Raw genomic sequence first — 18,401 nt, 5'->3', positions numbered from 1 at the left:
GCCAGGTTCTGAAACTGGGATGGTGCAATGAGCTAAAAAACGGTGTTGGATCTAGCCCTGATCTCTTGACTGGGTGAGAGTACTCTGCTTAATTCAGAGACTCTGTCCATCACCACCCCTTGTTGTAAATAATTTTGTCCACCCTAAGCGTGGAAGGGTATACTCAGATGTGAGTCCCTTGCTCATTGCACCATCAGGATTCAAGCAAGCCGGGCTGAAGACGGCTGTAATGCCAGAAACCGGTCCCCGGAAGCTTGTTTCCTTCCCAGTGTAAGAATTGGCTTTTGTAGTCTGGTCTGCCCTGTTCCCATGATGCACTGGGCCAGGGACAGACTAATTTGCATACAGCCAGGTTCTGAAACTGGGATGGTGCAATGAGCTAAAAAACGGTGTTGGATCTAGCCCTGATCTCTTGACTGGGTGAGAGTACTCTGCTTAATTCAGTGACTCTGTCCATCACCACCCCTTGCTGTAAATACCTTTAAGACCACGTCACGGTCGCAATAATTTAAGAGTCGGGCGATGATGGGGCAAGGAGACGCCCCAGGAGGCGGCCACGGACCAAGCGACCTGTGTGCCCTCTCCACTATAAATTGGGCAGAGAGCGCGCCCTCTTCAGTGACTGCCATAAGCATTTTCTCCACGTACTGCTCTAGCCGCCCTGTATTGGTTCTCTCGGGAATCCCTAAAATGCGGACATTATTGCTGCGGCTTCGAGCTTCAATGTCCTCATTCTTGGCATCTATTATTCTCATGAGTTTGTCCATTTGGGTCACCGCTGTTTTAAGTTGTTCCGTAACATCCTCAGAGTCTGATATCCACTGCTCCGCTTCCTTGATCCTTGTATCATGACTGTCTAACTTGCGTGCTATACTATCCATGCGGGTCGTGAGCGTATCCACCTTCTCCGCTATGGTCGCAAAGCCTTGCCTCATTTCAGTAAGGTTAGTATGCATATCACTGTCGGAACTGGGGCCCTTACCAGGCGTCGCCTCCGGCTCTTCAGCCCGTTATTCTACTGGTGTGTTTTTGGGGTTTCTTTTGGCCTCAAAGGTGAGGCGTGGTTGGCGGGAATCTAGGCGGCCCATGGCGCACCTGTAGCACCAGTCCAAAACGGGCAGGAATTATCTCGTAGTCAGAGATCGCAATAGTGTATTGCGATACTTTCTCACAGCCTAATAATTAATTATCCACAATCGCAGCACCTCCAGCCACCGTTGCAAGAGTCCCAGTCGTCAACAACCCTACAGACAGTTCTTTCGCCCGTCAGTACACTCCTCCCATGCGCCCTTCCTGCGCCACTTCCAGGGAATGCGATGTTCTCAAGGTTCCGTTAGGGGGGGGCGTCGCCTCCCTATACACCAGTTCTCACACCTTGAAGCAAATATACCTGTAGAGTTTCGCCGATATGTGCCTGCGCTGTAGCCAAACGGTTCCTGCAGCCTCCTATATCCGCAATTGGGGGACCCCGCAGCCAAGGACCAGGCACGTTGTCTCCTACAACCGTGCACCCTACACCAGCATTTCTATGCGCGTCCGCTGCACCTCAGATGTTGTCCTATTTGTATGTCGTGCGGCATGTGTCAGGCACTGTGAGCGAGTCAAGCAATCAACTTGTTCACCGCCATATGTACAAGCTGATCAAATCTACAGCCCCTTAGGGCTCCAGTGCTCAGTGCCCTCTGTCTTTTGTGTGGATATGACCAGGTATTCAGCTTCAGGCAACGACCTCTCCTGCCCCTGCCAGTCCCTCCGGCGAGCTGCAGACAAGGATCACAGCCTCCCGGCCTAGTCGCGCCAACGGAGCCGCGGCGCTCGCGCAGTGCCTGTCTCCCGCTTCAATGTCCTCACCAACGTGCGAGGTGCTTCTTCATTGCGCAGCCGTCTGCCATAGGGCCATTGCGCATCTCAGGATAGTAGGCCGTGCTCCCACGTTCCCTCCGCCAGTACCGTGCCCTATGTAGAGTGCGATCTCCACTTACAGCACCCTGCAGGCAGTACACTTCAAAGGAGGCTTCGCTATGGCCGCAGTCATCAGGCAGTCCCCTAGCCACACAGTTCACCCGACTCCAGGGCCATTCCCTGCTGCCACCTCTCACCTTCTAAATCTCCGCCGCGTTGGTGTCACATCACGCACCTCCGTGCGGCCCTCACGCTACATGGAGACCACGGCTCTCCCGTAGCTGCCGCTTCCCGGACCGCGCACTAAACCAGCCCCGGGGTATCACCGCAGGCGTGAGCTCAGCTGCCACAGAGATTGCCAACGCTGCAGAATGGTCAGTGCGCTCCCTCCGCATGCATCACCATCAGTTCTTCCCGCTTTGACGACATATCGTGCCTTAATACAGGGACGTATTTTTAGGATAAATGAAGAATATGCAACCGGACAGCGGGAGCTTCACGGATCCGCGGCAATTCCGCTAGTGCGCCACCTAGCACCCGGTGATAAATACAGTGTCTAAAGACCAGGAGAAAACTACAAACTACTCCTGCCAGTGCAGTGTCCTGTAAAAAAAGGGGACAGATACATAACAAAAAACACACACACAAAAAGGATTATGTCCCAGGGTGGTTTCACAGTGACTAGCGATATTCTGATAGTCAGAAAAGCAGTTATAGGAAGAAAAAACATTACATACTTGTTGTTTAGAAGCCACTGACCTTATGAGCCTTAGACCGAAAGGGGCCCTGTGCAAATTGCACTCTGGTTGTAGCTGTAGTACACAATCAGTGGAACAGTTCCGGCCTCTCAGAAGCGGCTATGCCGTACTCGCGTGTACCGAAATGCTGCCTCGAATAAACGTCCCCTCGCGGCTCCATCGATGTGGTCATGTCGACTGGGGTGTTTATTTATACTAAGCTTAATTGGTCAATTTGTTCCCGCTACTGCCGGCGAGTACGTGCGCCTTCCTGAGTCTCTAGAGGGGTTGCGGGGACTGTCATTGCCCCAGAAGTAGAATTGCCGGTCCACCCGGAAGTAGTGAGTTCCAGAGTGTTTTAAGACTAGAACGCTCCTTTCAAAATGGTCAAAAAGAGCGCTGCCGTCCCAGTACTATTGGGAGCGAAAACGAAATAGTAGAAACCCTGGGCGTATGTGCCACGGGAGTTGAATGAGCTCAACCGCTAACTTAAGTCTTAACGAACATAGCTGATTCATGCTCAGCGTTCGCTTGGAAATCCGAAAGTTTAACACATCAAATTAATTTACGGGGTGCATTAAAAACCCTGTGTGTAAAAAGTAATGTTATAAAGCAGGCCATGTAAATTGGAGAGGTTGTTGTGTGATGCTGGACCGTTGATGTAAATACCACAAGCCCTAGTTGATAGTTGCAGGAAAATCAGTCATGTGGTGGATATGATGATACAAAACAATAGAAACATAACAAAACAGAACAGAGTGGGGCTAAGGTCATGATCCACATTGTTGTCTGTACCAGGGTTATCAAAGCACATAGAGCAAATAATGATTATGAACCCATACTGCTGATACGGAAATACAGATTGGTAGGGTGGTCCCCTACCAAACAGGCACTTTTTTTTATTAAAGGGAGTACTTAATATCTATTCTTGAATCAAGAAAAATTGCTCCATGGTATATTGTCATTGAGGCCTGTTATGTTGGTGCTCAGACGGAACACCCAGCATTGTTCTTTTTCAAACAGGCCACTTTCTGAATGTAATTGCTCTATGATTGTCCACTGGAGATCATTCACTGTGTGTGTGGCGGTTAGAAACTGTGTTGCCATCTTCTATGTGCTTTTTTTTTTTTTACATCAGACATTACATTTGTGTTCCCCAATGTGGATTTTTGCTGGTCGTGATGTCATTCCAACGTAATCTAAACCGCAAAGGCATGTGATCATATAGATAATGTTCCGGCTGTTACAGTTAGTAAATTTCCTTTGTTCCCATTCGCTGCCATTCCTAAACATAATCCATTTGCTTTTTTTGGAAACCAATCCTAGACCATGTGTTGTGAGTGGTAGATATGCAAGTGCCCCTCCCTGTGGTGTGGGTGCCGTAATCTCCATATATCTAGCATAGCATAGTCCTCCATACCTTCCCTAAGTAACTTAGCAGAGTTTCTCCCATATCTATAATTTCCTGTGGACCTATCCGCCAGCGGATCTAGGCACGTATTAAAATCTCCTCCCCATATTATTGCAGATGGTGGGAGCATTCACAACTTGTTCCATATATCTGCAAAGAAGGAGGGATCATCAATGTTCGGTCCATAGGCTGTAACTATAGTTATGATTGTGCCTCCAAAATCACCCTGTACAATAACATACCTTCCCTGATAGTCTGTAAGCGAGTGGAGCACAGTGAACGGTATACCACGTTTGATTAGAAGCATTACCCCCGTGGCATAAGTAGAGTAGGAGGATTCTAGTCTATATGGAGAAATCAGTAGATTGGCGTACATTATCAGACTGGACTGCAACAGAGACCACTCACATAAGGAGATGGCTTGACTCCTCATTGTAAGTCATTCAAGTCACCAGGCTGGACCCTTCAGCACACCTGTTGCTCGAGGGTTCCAAGCCTCGACAAGGTCACCAGCACTACGTTAAGATTCAGTGACTTCCCAGATGTACTTGATGATCTAGGTACTGAGTGTATAGACCTCTTCAAAGATGTTCCCTTGACCATGATAACAGGGTCTGGATGGAGTAAGTTGTGATTACTTGCACCACTTGTATTGGGCCAGTGAGTGTAACTACTACAAGCGAGGAAGAGTGCCCATCAAGTGATGACATAAATGGTGCCTAGTTTCCTGTCTGGTGGCCCAAACTCTTGCCTTACCTTCTGACTCTGATCCCTGGTGATGAAATTCAATATAATCATAGAGATGAGCATACCCTTACTCTGCATGCAAACCAGTCAGTACTAGAGTGGCCTAGTATGGTTGGTAGCATGCACAATTGTACAGTAAGCAAAAGGCGCAGAGGTTATGTGGGTCAGTTATGGCGGTTATATGGCAATGCATGCTGGACAGACGGAACCCAAGGATCCTGTTTAAAATATGTTCCTTTGCTCAAAAAGCTATTTCTCTGAAAAACGCTCCTTACCAAGCGGACCTACTGCCCATCACAGGCAGATAGCAATGTCTCAGAAGTTGTATCCCTCTACAAACTGAATAGTCTAGAATTGTAAGATCTTTTGCCCAGAAGTGATCCTTCACTGGCAATGTGACCAATGCCTAGAATCCTCTACCTCTCAATATGAGAACACAATCCAATCTCATTGTTTTGAAAAAAACCTGAAGACTCATCTCTTCCAAACTCTTCCTGAAGGGATGTCTAGATTCCTTCCTGCATCTTGCTAATTCCTATATTAGCTACAACTTTGCTATGGTCTTGTGCTTAAATTTGGCCAATCATACATTCTTAGTTCCTATATTCAATCTGTTGTTAAATGTTTTACCTTATGTATGTGATTTATATGTCAAGCACCATCATTTGAAATTTTATATAAAATAAAAAAAGTAATCATCTGAAACACTGCTTTTACTAGGGGGCTAGCTACTGTTCAGCACATTGTTACAAATGAGTTGGACTAGTTGCTGTTAGGGAGATGTCCCAAAATAGGTGTCAGTTCATTGGTCACCTTCGCGGTAAAGCAATCAACCCATATACTAGAGTTCCTTTGTTGAGCTTTCCAATCGACAATATGAAAAAACATTGTCACTGGCTGGACATTATTTCTCAGTAACTGAACTAAGTGTCCTATGAAATTGAATAAAAAGAACTTCTTTCGGTATGGCAGAAGCACCTCCAAACAGCTCACAGTTTATCAGTATTTAAAGATTTTCTATTAATCAAAGGAATACATAAAAGTATATCATAAAAATATTTATTATATATGTTTTGCAGTGTTTCTGATGGTCACTAGTCAGGTTTTCTTTTCAACACATTTATAAATGCATCCTTTGGTACTTCAATGTTTCCAATACTTCGCATCTTTTTCTTTCCTTCCGCTTGTCTTTTCAATAGCTTCATTTTTCTTGTTATATCACCACCATACTAAAGCAGAAAAAAAAGTTTTCATTAAAATGTAATATTCAGAAGAAGAATGTAACAGAGAATGTTATGGAAATGCAATAAAGCACAACAAGAAATTAATTGATGAACAAATAGATCTTCAAAACAAAACAAGTAGAATTGAACATGAACAATTCAAAAAGCATTATATGCAAAATATTTTGTGTTTATGAAATTACATAAATTAATTACATTTGTTATTGGTAAATGAATTGTATAGTGTTTTATAGTACAATGGAATTTTAACTTCATAACAGCTTTTCTCTTTGCTTTATAGTAGTGGTTTAGGTGTAATAATGATTGTGAAACGTTTGCAGAAAAGAGGACTGAGGAGAGTTAAAAACAGGTCTGTGAGATAAGAACACTTTCTGTTTATATGGGATAATCTACAACTGAAGTCCACTATAAGGATATTGCAAGTCACAGAGTAGTTCTGAGGCCAAAGGATGAGTTCCTTTATAAGGCTATGGAACCTTAGGGTGACTCATTTTTCTTGTAATACACAGCAGTGGTACTTTATTCCTTATAACACACAGTCAAACGATCACCCTCCCTACAAAATTCATAAGTCCTTGGAGTGTTACTCTTTCACATGAACAAGACAGTATGCCTGCAAACATGAATAATCAATTGATCTTTGGTGCAAATTAAAAACGCCAAAATGCAGTTAGATATTGGTTGAAAAAATATATTACAATGAGTTTAATACAGGATAAATTCTTTAAAAAGTGGTAGCTCAGGGTTGGTTAAAACATGCAAAATGATTCTATCATTCTTATAGTTACATAAAGTGTGCAAAAAAAAATAAACATGTTGTCATAAATATCTCTTTTCAGTTTATCACTGTTCACCTCGCAGCATAATTAAAAGCCACGTTTTATTTTGTTGATTAAACTGCAGTTTTAAAACTACACATAAACAATCACGGGTACTGCAACAGCCTCCCTTAGGAAATAATGGAGGTAGGCACTTAAGAAAACCCTTAGGAATCAATGTTAAAATAAGTTAAATTATTTAAAAATGTAAGTTAATTTTATTTAATGTTAAATCTATAAATAAAACACTTATTTTAAAATATTATATCAAGCTTTTTAAATTGAAAAATAATTGTAAAAATATTTATGAAAAATAATTGTCACCTTAATGTAATTCTAATATTCACTTTTAATAATTGTTTTTTTTACTTCATGTGGGTTTTTTAATCAACCTTCAGAAATATTTTATCTAAATATATTCAAAATAATTAAATGTATTAATTTGAAATGAAGTTATTGATGGTGTAACATTTCTATATTATTTTACAGTTAAAATATATACAATTAACATTAATATTCAACATAAGAATATTTTTGTACTTAAAAAAAAAAGTTAAATAAACTTTCAAACAATTGCCTATATGTACCATAGGGTGGTTTCAGCCAAGTGTTACAATCATATTTTTTAGTTTTCCTGACTTCAGCACCACTTTCAGCGAGTAGGGACATGTAAGTCTACACTTTTGGATAACTTTGCACTTAAAAGATGGACACTAATCAAAAGTAGTAAAGTTACTCGAAAGTTTAGATATAAATATAATTGTAGTAAATCTAATCATGAAGATGTATCTTGTGACTAGGGCTCTGAATGTACAAGTGTAACTGGAGGCTGTCAGAACACAGTTTCTACAAACCATGAGCAGTACTAAAAGCAACATGTCTGGGATAAAATTCCCACAAGCATCACCTCTGAGACCTTCCTAACGCCCTATAAAAAACTGGGCTATTTATTGTGGTAGGTGAAAATCCTAATTAAGCGATTACCATAATTTTGTCCGAGTAACACATTAAAGTCAATAAATTATGCCATACATCACGCTCTGGTAGCTTGGCACAAAAACCATCAAGCTTAACTTTGAGGTACTGTGTATGGTATTTATGTAGGAAACAAATGGTAATAAAGTGAAAACACAATACAAGAAAAATACCAATCAAATTTAGAACAATACAGTATATTTTAATAAACCGTTAGTTTGGGTAGGTATAGCACCTTAAAGTACAAAGTGCCACTCGTTGTCATCTGGTTGTGCTCGATCTGGGGAAGTCACAAGTTCAGGCTGATCGTAAAGGGGCATGGGCCAGATAAATAGACCAGGTTAGCCCCACTGAAAAAGTTACCTTCTCAAAGTCTCAGGCAAAGAGTTTAAAACTTCAGGATTTCATAGGAGGAGCTCAACTGCTGCCAACCAAGGGTTCAGGACATTGGGAGGCACCTCATTGGGATCAGGAACTCACGCCAGAAGGGATCAGGCAGGTCTAGTTGCAGGGAGGCTTCTGGACAGGTGGTCAGCCACATGAGCCTGGAGTCACTCTGGTAGCCTGGAATGAAGGGAGCAGGTCCAGTCTTCCTTCGCAGAGAGCAGGGCAGGTCTCAAGCAACCGGCAGTCCTATGGGGAACATGGCAAGCCTCAAGAAATAGGCTCTGAAAAACAAGTCAAGCCTCACGCAGCATGGTAGTCCATTGAAAAACAAGTCAGGCCTCAAGCAGCAGGGCAGTTCTTCAGGGAACAAGACCATCCATTTTCTGTAATGTCTGCAGGCCCAGGAGTGTACTGAAGAGCTGCACTGAAGGTCCAATATTTATACCTGGTGCCAGTTTTTGAAGTGGGGGAATCTTCCATTCTATCCCCACATCTGGTTCTGTAAAGTTCCTCCTTTCCACTGCCAAGGTGCCAAGAAGTCTTGGGTGACAAAAGATGCCTTTCCCAGATATAGTCTGGTCCTATAGTTCCATGTCTGGGCCCAGTACACATTCTTAACTGCCTACGGCAGCTGGAAACTTCTAGACGGCCGGACAAGCTTTTGGACAGAAAAATGGCAACTTTCTAAAAGTGGCTTTTTTTTTTAAAAGTAATCTAAAATCCAACTTTACCATAAAAAATGATTTTAAATTGCTATTGATTTTAGTCCAAACATGACATTTCTCCCAACTCCCGGACAAAGTTAGCACTTATTAAATGTAATAAGGTAACCCAGTGTTATCCTATAGAAGAGGTAGGTCTACAGTTGTGAAAAACGAATTTAGGAGTTTTTCACAACCAGGATGTGTAAAACTTGAAAACATATCTCCTACTTTTTAAATGCAATCCACCCTAACCGCATGGGCTGTCTAGTGCCTACATTAGGGGTGACTTATATTTGTGAAAAAGGAAGGTTTGGGCCTGGCAAAAGATTTATTTTGCCAAGTTAAATTGTCAGTTTAAAACTGTACTACAAACTGCAATGGCAGCGCTGAGACATGTTTCTACAAGTGCTACTTTATTGGGTGATACAATGAGTGCTGCAGGTCCATTAATAGCATGTAATCTCCGGGCCTAAGGGGCATGTGGTACTATAAACTAGGGGCTTGTAAGTAAATTAAATCAGCCAATTAGGTGTAGGCCATTTTTCAATGTTTTAGGGAGAGAGCTCAAGCCCATAAGCACTGGTCAGCAGTAGTAAAGTGCTAACATACCCTAACTTTAGAAAACAGGAGGAATGAAGGCAAAATGTTTGGGGGAAGTCCACACCAAGGATGTTAGGTCTAACCGGCCCCAATAGATTTGGCATAGATAAAAAAGGAACAAGCAAGCAGGCTGCGTGGCTACTCCAGAGGTGTCTTACCCCGTGGCTCAATCACACCTGACTCCCAAACTTTCTATGGAATATGAAGGACTTGCTGGATCAACATTAAATACAATTTGGAACCAATGGTGTATGTTTACACTCACAGTATTAGTTACTGCTATCTACTTGGACAATGGACCAGGAAGTAAGTGAAGAACTTTATGAAAGACGATACTGTACATGGAGACCTACCATAAAATCGTTCTCTGTATCATGTCTTAAGGCAGGATACACCAGCTACTTAATCTATGTTCATATAAACGGCACAGTGAAAAAGGTGAGTATGTAATCTCACAACGTCAGACTCTGCTGACACCCTTAGACTCTGGGCTAGCAAGACAGTAAAGCTCAGACCTTTGTAAAAATCCATTACTTTCTAGTGAGTTATCCTTTCACATTATTAGCTGCCTGAATTCTACAATGATGACACACCAGCAGCATCTTTACCTTTAAACAGACACTGCACAGCTATTTATTTATTTTTATTTATTTATTTAGTCATTTGTAAAGCGCAAACAGCTACCCCCAATGGGGGTGTCCCGGCGCTGACAGCATGTGAAGTCCCAAAGGGTACCGCAGAGAGTACCAGCAGGCTAGATCTGAGAGAAAAACCAGGTTTTGAGTTTCCTGCGAAAAGCAACCTCGGATGAGAGGAGTCTGAGTTCTACTGGAAGGGCATTCCACAATCTAGAAGTGCCCACGACGAATGCTCTACCGCCTGTTCGGGTCAGACGAAAGCGAGGGCAGAACATGAGTCCAAGATGGTTGGATCTTAAATCCCTCGTGGCAAGAGATCGCCTGATTCTATGCCTTAAAAATGCCGGGCCACGGTCATTAAGAGCTCTAAAGGCAAGGACTAAGGCCTTGAACTGAATGCGATATTTCACAGGTAGCCAATGGAGTTTGGCCAGGTAGGGTGAGATCGAGTGGCGATAAGGGATGTTGCAGATCAGCCGGGCTGCGGAAGTTGCAGCCGATTAATGAGATATGCAGGGGCGCCAACATAGAGGCTGTTGGAATAATCCAGGTGGGATGTAATTAGAGCATGTACAACTGCTCTGCGGGACTCGAGAGGTATGAAAGGAATGATTTTTTTAATCATTCGGAGTTTACCAAAACAGGCTGATGAGACCTTAATGATTTGGGTTTTACAGGACAGTGCTGTGTCAAATTGGAAACCCAAGTTGCGAGCAGCTTGCACAGGTACAGGGGGGGGATTGAGTTGAGAGGGCCACCAAATGTTAGAGGGGATAGGAGATTTTTGATTAAAAAATAGCACCTCAGTCTTGTCGGTATTCAATTTTAAATTGTTGGTGGACATCCATGAGGCGATGTTAACCAGACAGTGGCGGAAGTGAGCCATGGCGCTGTCAGAGTGATCCCTAAAAGAGAACACAAGCTGAGTATCATCAGCATAAGAGATCACTCTGACGCCCCATGCCTCAACTAACTCCGCCAATGGCCTTAGGTATACATTAAATAAAAGGGGACTGAGGGCAGATCCCTGCGGTACCCCCCATCTCAATGGTTTCTTGGAGGAAACAAAGGGTCCAAGGGAGACCTGTTGAAATCTGTCAGACAAGAAAGATTTCACCCAAGACAGGGGAGTTCCTCCTACACCCACCTCCTGTAAGCGAATCAGTAGAGTGTCATGTGAGATGGTGTCGAATGCTGCGGATAGGTCGAGGAGGACCAACATGGCCTCCTCGCCCCTATCCACACACTCGCGAATAGATTCAGACACTTCCAGCAATGCTGATTCTGTGCTAAAATCAGGCCTAAATCCTGACTGTGTATCATGGAGGAGATGGTTAACTTCTAGATATTCAGACAGCTGCTCCTGTACCGTTTTCTCCAGCACTTTTGCGGGCTTGGGGAGCAGTGAAATGGGGCGGTAGTTGTTAAAGCATAGTGGGTCAGCGCCAGTTTTTTTTAGAATAGGTATCAACAGTGCCTGTTTCCATACAGAAGGAAAAAGACCCAACTGCAAAGAAGAGTTCCAGATATCTACCAAGGGCTTAATCAGTATCGGTGCTAGGTCACTCAAAACAAGGGCAGGGGCAGGGTCCAAGGGAGAGCCAGATTTACATTTCAGATACAGAGTCAAAGCATGGTCTTCCAAGAGTGGCTGAAATGAAGTGAACGCTGCCGCACAGTTACTGACCTGAGCTGGCTGTATAGCGTAAGAAATGTGCTGGAAGTTTACAGTGATGTTATTAATCTTTTCATAAAAAAAGTCGGATAGTCCTTCACTGAGTGAATGGGTTGGAATAATTGGGGATTCCAGTGTAGAGGGATTAGCGAATTCCTTAACAATATTGAAGAGGATCTTCGTAGAATTTTCTGCACTTTTAATTTTATCTGCAAAGTACTCTTTCATGGTCGTACGTTTCAATTTATGAAATTCTTTTAGAGCCGATCTATAGCGGGCTTTAGCCTCCGGGTCATATCCACGGCGCCAACTACGCTCCAGCTTCTTACAATGGCTTCTGTTATCTCGCAATAACTGAGTGAACCAAGGGGCCGAAGGTTTAGATCTTAAAGAGGAGAGGTTTTTCAGGGGGGCAATTTGCTCGATAGCATCAAGAAGATCTTTATTAAGAGTAGCCACACGTTTATTAAGATCATTAACTGGAGAAGCCAGAGTGCATTTAAATCCCTGTTCCAAAGCAGAGCAGGTAACTTTGTGCCAATTTCTTCCCTTGTCCCTGCAAAGAGTTTCTATCCTAGGTGACTTGGACATGGACACCTCAAACGGGATTAAATAATGATCAGTCCACGTGAGGGGCACAGACGGAAGGACTTTAAGGTCAGATAGATTTGAAAAAATCAGATCGAGGGTGTGGCCTGCAGAATGGGTCGGGCCACTCACCCTTTGGGATAGGTTCAGGCCTTGCATAGCGTCAAGAAGATTTTTAGCAGGAATACAATCATGTGAATCCACATGATGATTAAAATCTCCCAAAACAATGAAGTCGGAATGCTTTAAAGAGAGGTCAGCCGTGGTGGCTATTAGCGAGGTGAGTGCCGACTGATGGGAGCGTGGAGGATTATACACCAACAGTCCTGAAAATATGGCAGCAGATGACTCGGTGATGGAAAAATACAGAGCCTCTATAGGCTCTAAGTTTGGAGTTTTCCTAGAGGTAATGGTAAAATGTTCCCGTAAAATAACGGCTATGCCGCCGCCTTGTTTCGAACCCTCGCGGCTAATTCCTATGAAGCGATAGCCCGGGGGGATAGCTAAGGCTATGTCTGGGTTGGATGTATCTTTAATCCAGGTCTCGGTGAGAAAAAGTAAATCCCAGGATGTGGATGATAATAGTATCCAAATGTCGCTCGAGTGGCATGGCAAAGAGCGGCAGTTTAATAGGCCAGCCATGAGGGTTCGTGTAGCCAGGGTGGAAGGCTTTATGGTGGGAGCAGGGGAGGTGGTAAGAGCAAAGGAGCAATTATTACATGTAAAATTGGAGCTGCAAGGATGACAACGGGAAGGAGTGGGAGCAGCAGCATGGCTGGCCCTAGGCACGGAGCTGGCGCGGACGGGCGCAGACGGGCTCGCCTTTGGCGAGCCTTCGGCGCGCTGCCGGCGCGCCCGCTGCGCCCGTTCGCTGCGCTTCCGATGCCAGGTGACCATTTATGCTTGTGGGGCGGGAGGGGCCGAGCACTGAGACCTAACAGAACAACAACATCTTGCAGGCACTACCTAGTCATAAAACAACATGGTAAGACTTTGTTCCTTAATTTTCATCAACTTCTGAGTACTGATGGAATGTGGTGTTCGGATTATATTTGCAGTTCACAAACTGGGATGCAAATGCCATTTGTAATGTGCTCAGGTACCAAAAGGTGTCTCACTCTATTGAACACAAACACCAACGCATATGAAGGCGAGATACAGGTGGGGACGAGCCACATTTTTAAATGTTCCCTAAAGAAGGCATGATTGTGTGTAAGATGAATTGTAATAAGCAAACAGTTCCAAAACTTGGCAGTAACAACTTAAAGACCTGCTACTTATGCACAGTATTTGCAGATTAAACATTGTTCAATCTTGTTGATAGACAGAGATGGTGGATGTAGTGTGCACTAAGAGGAAGCAAGGTGTTTGAGCTCCACAGCTTTGGCGTGTGAGGTCAGAGGATCTGGTAATATAAATGCCCTTATTTGATCTTTTTTCTCTTTGGCAATGTGTACTAGAAATGTGGACAATAAGCAGAGTATGGTGTAAGCAGCATCTGATTGAGTTGCACTTGCAATTACTTATACCTCTCGGGACCCACCACTGTTCAAGTTACTGGATGAATTACCTGGGGGCAGGCAGCGATAGCAGTATAGACTGTTTACTCAGGAGCTTTCCAGAAGAATGTTTTAAAGCAGAATTCATAGGTAAAATATTTGGAGAGTGTGTCCACCTCTGCTCCTGGAACCTCTGATGTGATGTTAAACAGTGCAGGTCCAGTTGGAACTGGTAAGCTGGGCAGTTGTAGGAAAGGGCGCTTGTTGAGTTATTTGTAGCTTGAGCAGGAAGTCAGCCTTGTGACCCTTGGAGTCCACTTCTTTTTACTCAGTACAAGAAGGAGAGCAGGTCCAGTCCTCTTCTGCTCTTCCACAGTCCAGAAAGTGTTTAGAGGAGGGACCTGGGGATGCCACATTTATTCCTGGCACATTCCTCTGGTGTATATTCCTGGCCACTCCCTAACCAATGGGGTAAAAGTTTCCAGGGGTGAGCCTACCAACTTCTTCAGCATTCCCTGAATGCCCTACTTTAAACAATCCAAGTGTGCTCCTCTATATCTAAACTCAAGATTGCAGAACGTTTCTTCTCCTGTGCAGACCTCCTGTCCTGACCCTATAGGCGTCGTCATGGTAAGGAGCAACCCCTCCTCTGAGGTCACTCTAAACCAGTTTTGGAAGTGCTCCTCTCTCACTGACATTGGTGCCTGGCTGACTAGGGGAACAGAAAGTGTGCTGCCCAGGTGTCAGTTGACATTTTCCTGGGAAAGGGTAAGCCTCGTTGAAGTTCATCAAGTTCCTGGGAACAGCCCAGATGGTCATCCTGCCAGAAGAACAGAAACACCTCCCCCTTACACAAGCCTTTCTTTCTTAAGCTCTGGGAGCAGTTTCCTCATTTGTCAAGGGGGTTTAGCTGCCAGGTGAGTTTACCCTCATGCAAATTGGCCTTAGCAAATTGGCTTTAGGCAGGGAAAAGGAAAGTTTCTAAAAGTATCTTCTCCAAAATAGTTATTGCAAATCTGACTTCATCAGTTAATTGGACTTGTAATAAATATTTCTAAAAGTCCAGGAATTAATTTTGTAGCTATTGCTTAACCAGAAATAACATGATTAAATGTAATATTGTATCCCAATGCTTGCCTAAGGATCAGCCAACCCTATTACAGTAAAAATAGAATTGGGGGCTTTTTCACTGTAAGGACATATTTAACATTACACTTTTACATGTCTTATTTTAAAATACGATGCACTCTGCCTTATGGGCATATGGCCCACCTCAGGATTACGTATTAATATTTAATTGGAAATTTTAGGCATGTCAAAAGGGGTTATTTTGACAGGTTATATTTGCAACTTTAAAACTGCACACCAAGGCTACACATAGCAGGTCTGCTGTCATGCTTACACTGTCACTGTGGTGGATGGCACCATTAATATATTTATTTATTTGAAAGGTTTTATATAGCGCTGGCTAGACCCGGGGGTATCGGAGCGCTTTACATGTGCAAAGACAGGGTTACAGGAGTTGTTCAAGGGTACAGTATAAACGTGATAAAAAAACAACACTCTATTGTGCAAAGACACAAAATACAGAAAACATTCTAGGGTACAATATAACGATAAGTAAATACATACACTCCAATTGAAGACTAATAAATAGAACGGTGCGTTTCCAAAGAAGGCCCGAGATTGAGTGGTTTTCTTTTTGAATAAGGAGGCGGGGGGGGGGGGCGAGGGGCGAGGAGGAAAGTGTTAGTGCTCCTCATCATTCTGGATTCACTGCTTTTTTTAGTTTATTTGTGAGGTACATTCTGGTGTAGGGCTTTATGTGTGATGCATGCTGTCTTGTAGGAGGACCTAACTTCAACAGGAAGCCAGTTAAGAGCCTTCAGGGCTGGGGAGATGTGGTCAAAGCGTTTATAGTCAGTGATGAGCCTGGCTGCAAGGTGGAGCACAGATCTGAGAGGGGCTAGGTGGACTTTGGGGGTTCCTGTGAGGATGGCGATACCATAGTCGATTTTAGAGAGTACCAGCGATTGAACGACCCATTTGAAGTCTTCGGGTGGGATGAAAGGTTTGATTTTCTTCAGGTGACGGAGAGTGAAAAGTGCTCCTTTAGCCGATTTTTTTATGTGGTCATTAAGGGTAAGATTTTTGTCAATGGTAATACTGAGTGATTTCACTGAATTGGACAAACAGAGCGAGCAGTTGAGAGCATTAAGATCAGAGATCCAGGTTTGGTTGTGGAGTTGGTTGTTTTTAGGGGAGAAGAGGATGATTTCAGTTTTCTTAGGATTAAGTTTGAGATGGTTAGAGTGGAAGCAGTGTTGGATTTTGTTGAAGGTATGGTTAAGATGAAGCACAGCAGAGTGGGACCTAATCTTATAGTATAGTTGGGTGTCGTCAGCATAGAGGTGGTAGTTGATTCCAGCTTGTTTCAGAATGCAAGTAAGAGGTTCTATAAAGAGGTTAAAGAGAGAGGGGGAGAGATCAGAGCCTTGGGGAACGCCAAGGGACACCAGAGAGGGGTCCGATAGACAGTTGTTCATTTTTATTTGTTGTGTTCTGTGACTGAGAAAATCCATTTAAGGACCTAACCATTAAGGCCAAAGCGGGACTTACGTGAATTGAGTAGGGAGTTGTGGTTGACTGTATCAAAGGCAGCCGAAAGGTCAAGCAAAATGAGTAGGTAGGATTCACCCTTATCAAGAGAGGAGTGGATGTCATTGATTATGTTTAGCATGGAGGTTTCAGCGCTGCAGCCTTTTCTAAAGCCGGATTGCAGGGGGTCTAGAAGGTTGAAATTGTTAATGTGTTTATCTAATTGAAGCAAGGCACATTTTTCCAGGGCTTTGGAGATGAGTGGAAGGTTAGATATAGGGCGGAGGTTATTCGGGTCTGTGGTGGGATTTTTAGGGATAGGCGTGATTTGACCGAGTTGAAGTGAGTCTGGGATGCAGCCTGTGGAGATGGGTGTGTTTATGATATTGTACCAGTACGGGGCAATAATGTGGTTGAGATTATGGATAAGGCTAGAGGGGATAGGGTCTTTGGTGTGTGAGGACAGATTACATTTGGCGATGATGTTAAATTCTTCGAGATCGGTCACAGGGTGGAAGATAGTCCAAGATGCATTGTTTTTTAGTTGCACTGGTGGAAGGCTAAATTCAAGAGGGGGAGTGGTGAGAGGGAGAGCGGAGGGGTACGGAGTCAGAGTCACAATGGGTGCTGCAGTCTACTTGTGACGTTTAGCTTTCAGACCCTGGGTATACTTTTGTACCATCAACTGGAGACTTATAGGTAATATAAATATACCAATTAGGGGTATGCCAATTTCAACATGTTGAAAGGTGGAGTTCAGGAACTTTACCATTGGTTAGAAAGAGTAAAGTGCACAGAGTTCTACAGCAAACAAAATTAGTCAAAGCAAATAGTTTAGGGGTAAACCATGCAAAAGATAGTCCTTTTTAACAGAGCAAATGAATGACAAAAACGACAAACAAAGTTTGCAAAGTTTTCCCATTATTGAGAGGCCAAGTAAGAGGCAGATTCGTCAAACCTCCCTCTATAACGACTAGGAATGCAATTAGCCATTTAGACCTGTGCCAGATATACCCTCTCTTTGATAGATAGATGGGCACCTATAACTGGTCTAAATCCCTGTACACCAAGATTATAAACAGAGTCCAGGTAAGAAAGATGTAGATACCTTCAAGAGACCCAGGAAAACCACACTAGCATTATGCCATGAGTGGTGTTGGAATTCACAACATTAGAGTTCATGTTAAAACTGGAGTGGGAGAGAGAGTGTTGCAGGGATTCTGCTTAGAAACAGAACTATGCCTGAGACAATAAAACGTCAGTAGGTAGAAATTGAGTCACCATACCACACCAGTACCTCTGGACAACAATCCAGACTAGCTAATATTGTCTTACTTGCCCTCCTATCCTTTCCGGGGAAACAAGTTATTTGGCTCCCCAGAACACAACACTCTAGACCCGATTGGGGTAGCAGGCCACCTTTCGTTCTCTCACTCATGCATATCCTCAATCAACAAAAAAGAGACACAAGAAAAGCTTATACTATTTATTTGAAACGATCATGCTCTATTTTACAATGCCTGTGCTGCAATAAGAAGACATATGCAAGCCAAAAATGTGGTTAGAATAGTCAGCAGACTATACACAATAAAAAAAACCCTGTTATATTGAAAGACAGGTCTGCCTAAATCTACCTTAATAATAGAAACAGTTTTATATTACAGATCTCTATTATTAGTAGGGGGGCCCCATACCGGGTATACATAAGTAATTTTTCTACAGCTCATGGTAGCGGAGCTCTCTCTCGTCTCCAGACCTTTGCTCTGCATGAATCTGTTTCCATAAAAGACAAAAACTGGTCTATATGATAAGAGTTGCATGTTCAAAACAGCAGCTGGATTTGTCTATTGTGTCTCGGTGTTAGTGTCCGACCACAGA

The 18,401-nt window shown here is 43.4% G+C and overlaps 1 protein-coding gene across 2 annotated transcripts in view; it reads right to left on the bottom strand.

The window, feature by feature from the left end:
- Positions 1–5,840: 5,840 nt before the first annotated feature.
- Positions 5,841–18,401, bottom strand: part of GUF1 (GTP binding elongation factor GUF1) — a 313,519-nt gene continuing 300,958 nt past the window's right edge. For both annotated transcript variants that reach the window (XM_078678240.1, XM_078678239.1), the window contains exon 18: positions 5,841–6,026. In XM_078678240.1, the coding sequence (XP_078534366.1) occupies positions 5,892–6,026 (135 nt within the window). In that variant the 3' untranslated portion in view covers positions 5,841–5,891. The remainder of the gene's footprint in view (positions 6,027–18,401) is intronic.

The sequence above is a fragment of the Lissotriton helveticus genome, chromosome 2_2 (assembly GCF_964261635.1).
Source record: "Lissotriton helveticus chromosome 2_2, aLisHel1.1, whole genome shotgun sequence".
NCBI lineage: Eukaryota > Metazoa > Chordata > Amphibia > Caudata > Salamandridae > Lissotriton > Lissotriton helveticus.
The sequence above is the reverse complement of the archived record's forward strand: the minus strand, read 5'-3'. Positions and strand labels throughout refer to the sequence as shown.